General features: G+C 31.4%; 1 protein-coding gene across 1 annotated transcript; it reads left to right on the top strand.

Moving 5' to 3' along the window:
• Positions 1-5,367: 5,367 nt before the first annotated feature.
• Positions 5,368-7,860, top strand: LOC125851347 (polygalacturonase-like). Its single transcript, XM_049531126.1, has 3 exons — positions 5,368-5,507; positions 5,614-5,667; positions 7,674-7,860. Exons 1-3 carry the CDS (start codon positions 5,368-5,370, stop codon positions 7,858-7,860), a joined length of 381 nt encoding a protein of 126 aa, XP_049387083.1.
• Positions 7,861-11,987: the final 4,127 nt, after the last annotated feature.

An 11,987-nucleotide genomic window follows, 5' to 3' on the forward strand; every position in this document is an offset into this window, starting at 1 on the left:
GGGGGGGGGGGGATTTTAAAAGTCGTAATTTTAGATTGATAAATATAGTATCGATATAATACCAAAAACCACAAAGTTAGATCGAGATTTCTTGGAATTTCTCTTCGTCTCGTCGAAATCTCTTACCGGAGTTCATTAGAATTCTCAAAGTTTATCTCTTCTCTGGTGTGGAAGCTGCTTCATAGTCAAGCTCGTTGTCCCAGTTCCTGCTCCGAGAAAGGTAAAATTCATTTCCAATCCTAATTTATTTCAGTTAATGTGTTTGTTTACGTTATCGAATTTAGTCATAATTTGTCTCTTTAGTAATGACTTTCTATCTGTTAAGTCATTTTCTTTTGTTGTAGAGAAGATATTTATAAATGTGTTATGCCTATACATCTGTTTTTTTTTTTTTTTTAAATGCTATCTAAGTGCACTGTTTTGATGTTTATATTAGAATTGTATGTTTTGGAACTTTGTTTCAATATCTTAAGACTCATAATGTAGTTGTGCATTGAATTTTTTTACTTAGCCATTATTTTTCTTGGTATCACTTTAGTGTTAGTGTCATTTGTAATTTTTTTTTTTTTTTTTTTTTTTTTGACCTACAACTATAACAGAAGTAATTTCCTTTTGTTTCATTTCTTCATATGGCTAAGTATGATATGTTTGCTAATTTGTCAAAGTGAAATTATTGAAAGTGGCATGTAGTGTATCACGTGGTGGGCATCAGTGATACTTCATATGCTTATATATTTTATTTGATGCTTGTAGTAATTTGTAGATATCTTGAGTTAAGCTATATCATGGTTATCCCTAGTTGAAAACATAATTGCATATGTGAATTGTTTGAAACCCTCCATTAATTCCTTTTCCCTTATTTTGATACATGTGACATTCATCCGAGTCCATTTCGGACTCCATCCCCGCATTTCGTTGAATTGAATTCCTCTCGAGTCAGCCAAAGTGATGAATAGGTCTTGCAAAGCCAGAAATGGGTTGTATACATATTGTATACAGCAGTATACACTAATTATACAGCGAATTACAAGTCAAGAATGCGAAAATACAGAGATTAAGTAAAATACAAGGGTTCGGAAGCAGGAGATACACGAAAAGAGCTGATATACATGCTCATATACACTGATATACATCAGCTGTATACCAAAAACGGGTTTTGGTTAAACCCCAAAAATACCAACGAAATTGGCCCAAAAGGGGGCCCGAATTCAACTTCTCTCCGTTATTCTTAAATTATTTAATTATAATTATTTATTGTTTGTTGTTATTAACTCTAACTTTAAAAAATTGTTAATTAACTTAATTAGATTTCCCAAAAGATGAGTTACTTCTTTGTGTTGGTTTGTTTTTAATACATCTTTTTTTTTTTTATTTCATCTATTTTATTTATCAAGTAGCCGATCAAATATTTTATCTTTAATACTTTTGTTCTTAAAAAAAATAAAATAAAAATTAAATATGTTCTTTAATGCTTTTAACTTAATCACATTTACTCATTTTAAAATTGTTTTCAAGTTAAAGATTTTTTCTCAAATAAACTTGGAAAATGTTAGTCAACTTTTTCAATCAAATAAAATAAAAAAAATAATACATACTTAGTCGTTTTCTCAAAAAGGTTAGTCAATTAATAAAAAATGATTTTTATGCCTTAATTTATTAAATTGGTTTAAATTATTATTTCAAAGTGAATAAAATAAATTCTAATTAATCTTGTTTTATTAATATTCTAATCACTTGTATTTCGAGTCAATTGTTCCATTTTGAATAATTTTCTCTAAAAAATCAAAATAAAATGTGTTATTTATTTAATTATTTTCTCAAAGTTAATCAAATATTGTAAGTCATTATTTTTATGTCAAATCATTATTTTCCTAAAAATAGTCAAATATATTTTAGTCAAGTCGCAGGTCAACCGTGTGTTAGCGGACACTTCGAATGCTTAAACCCTTCTCGAAGTGTAAATTGAACCACGAACCCTCTTTGGTATTTTCAAATGATTTTTTCTGTTTAAATCTTTGAAAATTATAAGTTTTCTTAATTTCTTTAAAAAATTAAGTGGCGACTCTTTTCTAAGTATTTTTAAAAATATTTTATACTTAGAACATTTCAAAAAAGTGATTTTTCTAAAGATAGAAAATTACGATACAACACCACGTACTGAGCCATTTGGCCTGCATCTTCTCATGATGCAGACACAGGTATTCAGGATCATCAACAGGAGCTTCGTTGATACATCCGAGAGTTCGAGTTAGCTATGGTGAGCCTCCTTGCTTCCGGAGGATTTCATTTACCTTTCAATTATATCAGTTGTTAGGATGTTGTGGGTCTTGTCCCGACTTCCATCTTTATCAGTTAGAGGCTTCATAAATAGTCAGTATAGTTGAGAAGTCTGTCATTTATTGTTATTAAATGTTTTAAAGACTTAAGTTGTCTACTTTGGGGTGAGTTGAATATATTTTATTATTCAGATTTTTCATTTGAGTTAAAGTTTAAATCTAAGTTTTATGAACTTTTATTTCAGTTTTTAAGCTTTGTATGCTTGAATCAATTTCTCGCTTGTAGTCAGCCATGATGAGGGTTCGCTTGGGGACCATCAATGGTCTTCGAGTGCCGGCCACATCCAGGGTGTAGGCTCGGGTCGTGACAATTAGGGGGAGATATGTTTAGTAGCTGAAATTATGTGTGGGGTGAATTATCTAGATCCTAGTTTAAAAAAATGTGAACTTGAAGTTAAGAGATAATTCATTTGCAAAATGTTGCAAATAATTTGCCAGATGTATTTGCTGACCCAATATTTTAACTAAGTTGCAAATGTTCCAATAAATAGTCCTTGAAGGACAAAGTCTATGGTACGCCAGAAGTGTGATAGACCAATCGATTCCAAACGTAAAACTCCTTGTGGAAGGAGAGGAGCAAATTATTAAAATGGTCATGATAATGAGGTAAGTGCTTTGAAAGAGCACTATGGCATAACACTTCATAAAACCTTGACAAAGGTTCAGGTACCTGAAAATGATGAAAAATAAAGAGATCTCGATAAGTTATGTCGTATTGGAATCGAGTTAAATGACCGTCGATGGTATCTTTGATATGAAGTAGCACTCAATGCTATAAGTGGTTACGAGGATCTTAAATTCGAATCTGTCATATAATGTGGACAGATAAATGATTGGCCAAATAAAATGCACTATTCAAGTATATTTTGTTTCACTTAGAAAAGTGATGTTTTTGGAACTTATAGTTCATAGATCAAAATATATGTCAATGGGGTACAAATGAATCATTGTGCGAAAGTATAACCGTAAGATATAAAGTATTGTATGTGCCTCAGGGCATAAAGGATTTTCGCAGAAGTCCTAACATTATTAAATGGAGATATGTTCTCTAGTGGTGGATGCGATGAGACTTATTTCAATCTGGCAATAGATGAAATACTTGAATATGTATAGTGATTGATTATCATGTCTAACTAGACGATGAAGGTTATATGAAAATTCTTGAAGGATTTAAAAGGTTTTAAAACAATTCCATTTAGTACCCAATGGTTCTGAGATTGCTTAACACAGAGAAAAAATCTTTTCAACCTCATGAAAATGATTTTAAAATGTCATGTATTAGTGCAATTGGTGCACTTACAGATTGTTGGTTATGCAAATGCTAGAAGATTATTTGATATTTATATAAAAAGTTATGTGAGGGGATTGTCATATTATCATTCAAATTATGCCAAGAAACTAACAAAGAAAATGACTTAACGCATAGAAGATGTGTGATTTTCTTTGAGAAGAAAAGACGAGCAACGTATAAAATTGAAATGATCAATCTCTGAGTTAGAAATGATTTGATTATGTAGATGCAGAATATTTATTTGATCTGCATAGCTCAATCACAAATGAGCTATTTGTTTACATATGGAGGAACAACAATATTTTGGCATTCAAAGAAACAAACATTGGTAACCACTTCTTCAAATCATACAGAAATAATATTGATCTATGAAGTAAGTCGGGAGTGTGTATGGTTGGAATCATGATCTATCATATTAAGAAAATATGTGATTTTCCTTTGGCAAAGGATATTCCAACCACCATATACGAAAATACTATATAACTCAATTGAAGGGAGGATACAATCAAAGGAGGTCGTACAAAGCATATTTCACCAAAAGTATTTTTCACACATGATCTTCAACAAAATGGTGAGATAGACGTTCAAAGACCCATTCAAGTGATAATCTTGTAAACTTATCACTAAGGATTGCCAACATCAATATTTGAGAAGTTGTGATATAAGATTGGAATGCATTGTCTTCGAGATATCAAGTAAAGTTTTTATCAGGGGGAGAAAAATACGCGTTGTACTCTTTTCCTTAACCACGGTTTTATCCCAATTGGGTTTTCCTGGTAAGGTTTTTAACGAGGCAACATTCAAAGCATATTAAAAGATATGTGTACTCTTTTTCCTTCACTAGAATTTTTTCCAACGGGGTTTTTTCCTAGTAAGGTTTTAACGAGGCATATTATCTATGGACATCCAAGGGGGAGTATTATAAAATAATATATTGTGGATGTCCACTGCATCAAGAAGTTACTCCATTATGAAGATAAACGTAACCTCCATAACCTCCACCTTTATAACCATTATTCTTGTAACCTTTCACTTTCATAACCTCCCCATTATATTCATGTTAATGTCATGTTTATGACTAACCTTTTGTATGCCTCTATGTTACACTATAAATAGAGGCATAAGGGTTCATATTGTATACACTTGAAGACTTGGAATAATAAGAAAAGCTCTCATCTCTTGTCTCCCTATTTCTATTGCTTTCATCTTCTATATTTCTCGTCTTATTTTTCTTTAGTTTTATAACAGGAATACAATTTTTTTTAAATACAAATGTGTTTGTTACCATGAATATTAATTTGGTTGTATTGATTTCTAGGATACAATTGTTAATTTTGACTAAAAAAATCAAACTACATACATATCTCAATTATTGCGTAATACTTTTTTGTAATACGAATTGTAGTTGTTACATGAATGTAAAGTTGTATGTATTGATGACTTGGAAGCAAAAATTATTGGAATACAATGTAGTTATGGGGAGCATTAATATTCTGATCATACATTTCGAAAGATGAAATGAAAAAATTGCTACATTGACTACACAATAGAGGTAATTATGATGAAAGACTATGCAACATTTAGAGATTTAATGGAGAAAATTGTTAAACAAATTAGTGTTGATTTGAGATACAATTATATGAGCTTAAGTATAAAATAGAAGGTAGTAATGCCCCTTTGAAAATACACAACGAAATTTGTGTAAGAGTGTATTTGTCGTTGAAGAAAGATAACAAGGATATGACAAAGTATCCCCTTTGTGTAACTGTATTTGTGAAGGATTGTGAATTAACTGATAGAAATTTAGATGAAGACGGAGTTGGAATATATGGAGGTGATACAGCTGATACACATGCATTAGTGCTTGGTGTGTCATTCGTGTGCGATATGATAAATTGTGATATTATTTCAAACATCAATTAAAAGGAAGTAATGATAGATGAAGTTTACAAGGACAATGAAACTTTAAAAGCTATGATGATGCAGCATGCCATTGATCACAAGTTCCAGTGGAAAAACAAATAGATCAAGTCAAATCAGGTATGTATATTCGTATACTTCTATATTTGTATACTTAATCAATTATTCTACTGACAATCATCTTGTAATGTATTATGTGTATTTGTATTCTTAATTGTTCGAATAGTTATACACTTGTTTGTGTCTTTGAGAACTATGGTGAATAATGAAGTCATCTAATATCAATACATCAGGAAAGTTTAGAATAAGATGTCCATAAATGAGCATACATGTCCCTTGAAAGACCATGTGTATTGTCAGCGACAAGCAACAAACAATCTTGTTGAAGGGATAATCAAGCCCGAACTAGTGAATCGTAAAAGAAAGTTAACAGCAAAGGATATACAAGATGTTGTTAGACTAGACCTTGGAGTAGATGTATCCTACGCAGTGACGTGAATGACTAAGGAAAAGGCTATAAATCCATTAGAGGCGATACCTTCTGATTCTTATAATAAATTGCCTAGTTACTTATATAGATTGGATACTAACTATCCTGGATCGCGATTAAGAATGAAGAAAATCGATGAAAATTAATTTTTGTATCTTTGTATTCCTCTCTTTCCATTCATAAAAGAATTTTGAAAGTTGTAGACCAATTGTTATAGTGGATGACAACCACCTCATGGGAGACTTATAATGGTACATTTGTGTCTATCAGTACTCTAGATGGAGCAGGTAATTAATTTACAATAGATAAAATTTGATTAAATTTTTATAATTGTATGTTTTTTATGAAATATTAAATTTTAATTATTTGTATTCAGGAAATATATTGTCACTAGCGTATGATATTATTAATTCAAAGAATGATGCATCTTGCTGGATTTGGTTCTTTGAACAGTTTAGAGAAGCTTCTGGTTTAAAGAAAATATGTGTATTGTATCCGATAGGAACACGAGTTTTATAAAGATAGTTTCCAGGGTATACAATGGAGCCTCACATTATGCTTGTACATGACATTTGTGGAAAACTGTGAAGAAATCATGCAATAGGCTTTCGAAAGTGTTTTATGCCACGACAAAGGCATACAACAATATTATTTTGATGTACTGATGGAAAAGGTTAACAAGTTGATGTTCGGATAAAATATTACTTGGAGTTGGCAGGGAATGAAAAAAGGACTAGGGTATATGCAACAATTGATCGAGGATTTATTATGACATTAGACATAGTTGAATGCATTAATGCATATCTGATGTCGGTAAGAGAATTACCGATATATGATTTTCTTTAGGAAGTTAGACAGATGCTTGGAAGATGGAATTTCACAAATCTTACATCTGCTTCTAATACATTCACCACACTTTGTGGTAAACCTCAAGAAATGCTTGCTGAAAATGAAGCACAATCAATGCTTATGACCGTATGTTCTATCTTTTTTTCTTTTTATATTTCATATATTTATCTATTAAAGGCTTAATTAACAACATAGGAGAGGAAACTATGCAAATCTTTAGCCTTCATTAGTTATACTATATTTTTTTGTCTAAATTAGTTTGATTAAGATTATTTATACTGAATTTCACGTTATCTATTTCTTTTTTTTTAATTAAAAAATGCTTATTTGATGAAGCATTAGATGATGAAAGTTAAAGTGAAAAATAAATCATTATTTGACACAATAAAATTTTAATTTTGGTCAGTAAATTATTTTTTGTTCTTATTTTGTGAATTCATTTTGTGCCTCCTCTTGTGAAAGGTAAATTAAAAAAAAATTAAAAAAATAGTTTGCACTACTATAAGGTCACAAATTTGGGGTACATGACTGGATTAGTGCGAGTTTTTTAAATATCAAATCAAATTATTTGTGTCGAATTTTTAAATTTATAAATCAAATCAAACTAATGAAATTTGGGTTTTTCAACCTCGGATTTTTTGGAATTTTTGGATTTTTTGGGTAAAGTAATCGTACAAACAAATAATGAACTTGTGCTCAAAATATTTGTTTAGTCCTATTAAAATATTCGGGTTTTTGATTCCAACATCGATACTGGAGATGATTGTATATCTATATTTGCTGGAAGTCAAAACGTTAATATTTTTGGAGTCACTTCTGACCCTGGCCATGGAATAAGCATCGGAAGCTTAGGGAATAAGCCAAATAAAGTTGTCAAGGATGGACATGTTAAAAATTGTACTCTTATAGCTACTCAAAATGGAATGAGGATTAAGACTTGGGCATCATCAAATGTTGGTGAAGCTGCAATTTGAGGATATTATTATGGACAAGGTGAATAATCCTATAATTATTGATCAACATTATTGTTCTTTTCATTTTCAAATTTCATATGTTGAGTATGTCGTAAGCATATAAAATATAAAATTTGAAAATGAACCCAATAGCTTTTCTGTAGATCCTGTATTGTATGAGGGTTTGTGGGTTCGAACGAACCCAATAGCTTTTTTGTAGATCCTGTATTGTATTAGAAAATTATATATAAACTTGTGAACCGCCTAACAAAACTGATTGATAGCTGAGTGTTAAGAAATTAGTGGTGAAAATGTTTTCCACTCTAGTGTTGAACCCCACCACCCATTACTAACAAAAGTTTCTAATTAAAAGGGCCTAAAATACCCTCGAAGTATTGAAAATGGTACACAACTACCCCTCATCCACCTATTGGCTCCAAAATACATTCCACATCCACCTATTGGCTCACAAATACCTTCCCCACCCACCTTTGAGTCCAATTTTAGCCACTTCATTAATGGAGCACCATTTAAAATAATTAAACAATCCTTTTAATTACGTGGCGCTCAACCATTGGTTGCAATTTAATTATTTAATATAATTTTAAACCCACCCATTTTTAACTAAACTCGCCCCAATACAAAAAGAACCCAACTAACATAAAAAGAGCCCAACTGGTCTGAGTTGAATGATATGGATAGAAATGAAATTTCTAATTTGACGAAAGTTTCTACCTTGAAGGGAAAAATGTCGAATTTGGAGTTGATGGATAAAATTGAGAGTTCAAATCTGAATTGCTTGCCTCTTATAGTTCTTTTTGTATTGGGTCGGGCAGGTTTAATAAGTATTGGGGCTAGTTTAGTTTAAAATGGGTGGGTTTAAAATTATATTAAATAATTAAATTGCAACCAATGGTTGAGCGCCACATAATTAAAAGGATTATTTAATTATTTTAAATGGTCCTCCATTAATGAAGTGGCTAAAATTGGACCCAAAGGTGGATGAGGAAGGTATTTGTGAGCCAATAGGTGGATGAGGGGTAGTTGTGTACCATTTTCAATACCTTGAAGGTATTTTAGGCCCTTTTCCATTTTATTTTTTTTAAAAAAACATGTTTTGCAATATTTTTCTTTTCGTCCTAAAATTTAGAACCCCAAGCATGTTTTGTAATATTTTTTTCTTCCCCCCTAAATTTAAAACCCTCAAACATATTTTGTAATATTTTTCTCTTTTGTCCTAAAATTTAGAATCTCCAAACTCCCAATCCTGGCGCCGCCTCTTATCGTTAGTCATGTTCAATAAAAATAATTTTTTTTCTTGATTGATGAAATTCTTGAATATGAAAGATATATCTTAAACAAGAGAAGGAGTTAATTTTTATTTTTCTTGTGAATTAAACATATTTTAGTATCCCAAACACACAAATTTCTTATGTCATGTGAAGTATGAAAATTTGTGTAAGATTTATACTTTGTATTAATTTATTGATCTCACTCTCATTTTTTTCACTTGTAGAAAAGCTTAGTGAATTCAAGGATGTGACATTCAACAACATAAGGGGAACTTCAAATTCATTGGTAGCAGTAAATTTCAATTGTAGTTCTTCATTACCTTGTCAAAACATCAATCTTAATGATATTAAGTTGACAACTGATAATAACACTAAAGCTACAATTGCATCGTGTGCTAATGCCATAGGACACACCAGCGACATCGAGTTACCTCTGAGTTGCTTAAAGCCTGCTCTTGAATCTTGAATCTTGAACTTAGGGTTATTCGAATTTCAAAAAAGTTAGAAAGAGAACGTTCGATGATTTCTTATAGATTGAGATTTTTTTGTTCTCGATTTCTTCAAATAATAGTTCTTAATCCACTCGATCATTTTTTAGACATTATTGATCTTATATGCGATTTTATTATTTTTAATTTTAAAAAACTTCATTCTGTTAGGCATTGATGATGATTGTTACAGAAATGTTAGCAGTATTCTATAAGCAAAATGAGCATTTGAAAAAGAATCGAGCTTTTTTTATTGATTATATCGATAAGAGTTTTACTTGTATAATTTTTTTAATACTTTTAATTTAGAATTAAGTCTAAACCGTCAATATGATAGTGGTTATTATGTTTTAAGAAATATTCAAGATTAACGCTTAAATTCTTAGTATCTATTAATCTCAATTTTTTACACTAAATAGAAATTCAAAAATATATTCATCTTCACGTTGTTAAAAAAATTAAAGTGAAAAAATAACTTAATATACTATTTAGGAAAAATGCACAAGTACCCCCTTCAACTATACGCGAAATCTCAGCGACACACCTTAACTATACATGAGTCCTATTACCCCCTGAATTACTTTTAAGTGTAATAAACACACCCTTAACACAGTCTAAAACCTATATAGCTACTCATATGATGGGAGGTGTTTTACACTCGCCTCCAAGTCATCATTATATCAGCGTCACGTCAATAAATGATCAAATCTATAAATTTTTTTTTATAAAATTCCATGTCATTTGATTCCTTCATCTTCATTATCAACACCCACTCCATAACCACTAAACCCACTTATTTTAACCATTAGAACTCGTAGCAATCACCATGAAAATTATAACCCACCACCAAATTTATCCCTTCACTACTATCGGATTCAATATCTACTATCAATTTTATTTTCTTTTAATCCAAATAAATTTCATATAACATGGTTCAAACCATTGAAGAAACTACCTAAATTTTGAACTCTAATTAGAGAAGAATTCAAAATTGGGGTCATTTTTTTCTGATTGAATTTGGGTTAAGATAAAGGCTGATTGAACTGAGAAGGGAAGAGAAGGAGGGAGGGTGTAATCGATGGAGAACTGAAGTGGCATGGAGGTTATGGAGAACTGAAGCGGATGGGGGGGGGGGNGTGGGAGTGTGGGCGGAGCGGGGTGAGGGCTGGGGGTAGGGGTAGGAGTATGACATGGATAATTGAAGAGGGGATGGTAATTAAATTATTTATTTTTTTTAAAAAAACTCTAATTTAAATAATGCTCTTTATATGTTGCCTAAATTAAATTCCTAATATGCAATTTTTTAATTTCAAGTAATTTATTTGAGTAAAAAAAGAAAAAGAAAAAAGAAATTTCGATACTATACAAATTAATGAAAAATACTGAAAAGAATTCACTGACAACTTAAATATGTTGTGAAAAATGATAAAATTTGACTCTTTTTCATAAACAAAAAAAGAAATTTAATTTTAAAAAAGTATCAATTTAAGTTTTAAAGTTAATTAACTATCTCTACTAATTAATTATAAAATGTTCAATAAAAAATGAACACGTGTCCATATTAATAAGATTTTAATACTTTTTTTCGTATCTCACATGCCTCTAAGAGAGTGAACACACTATCTGTGCCACATCAACACGAAATGGTGCTTTTATTACACTTTAAAATAATTCAGGGGGGCAATAGGTCTCATGTATAGTTAAGGTGTGTCGTTAGGATTTTGTGTATAGTTGAGGGGGGTACTTGTGCATTTTTGTCACACCCCGAGCCTACACCTCAGACGTGGCTGGCATTCGAGAACCGTTGATGGCCCCAAGCGAACCCTTGGCCTGGCTTACTTACTCAGCAGAAGACTTAACTTATCAAAGATAGCTCATATAAAAACTTTGAATATTATAAAGAAAACATTCAACTAGCCAATAACGTTGTCACGCCCCGAGCTACCCCCGAGACGCAGACACGGGACCTAGGACCACAAGTGATCCCAAGCTAACCCTGCTGGCATGATCATGAGCATACTAATCTGAATAATAGAAACTGTGCGGAAGCTAAATCATAAATAAATCTGAACGATGGGGAATACCCATATACTATAACTGAGATATATGAAAACTGATGAGTTTAATACAAAGAAGTTATTAACTCAATACTAAGCTGAATCTATCTATGTCTGAAATAAGCCTCTAAACTGACTATAAATGTTGGGACATGCCCCAACTAGGTCTAGCAAAACTGAAACTAAAGACTAAAAGCGATAAAGATAAACATGTCACTAGTCCTCGAAGAATGAGGACTCACCACTAATGCTGCTGAACTGGAGACCGGGAACCGATCTAAGCGTGATCTGGATACTGAGAACCTGAACCT

The sequence above is a fragment of the Solanum stenotomum genome, unplaced genomic scaffold (assembly GCF_019186545.1).
Source record: "Solanum stenotomum isolate F172 unplaced genomic scaffold, ASM1918654v1 scaffold2475, whole genome shotgun sequence".
Classification (NCBI taxonomy): domain Eukaryota; kingdom Viridiplantae; phylum Streptophyta; class Magnoliopsida; order Solanales; family Solanaceae; genus Solanum; species Solanum stenotomum.

What these genes read in the sequence shown, in the direction of transcription:
- LOC125851347 (XM_049531126.1), top strand. Translation starts at nt 5,368, where the DNA reads ATGACAAAGTATCCCCTTTGTGTAACTGTATTTGTGAAGGATTGTGAA. An exon ending in GTGCTTGGTGTGTCATTCGT is followed by an intron (nt 5,508 to 5,613) that starts GTGCGATATGAT and finishes ATGATGATGCAG; the next exon opens with CATGCCATTGATCACAAGTT. An exon ending in AATAGATCAAGTCAAATCAG is followed by an intron (nt 5,668 to 7,673) that starts GTATGTATATTC and finishes ATTTGCTGGAAG; the next exon opens with TCAAAACGTTAATATTTTTG.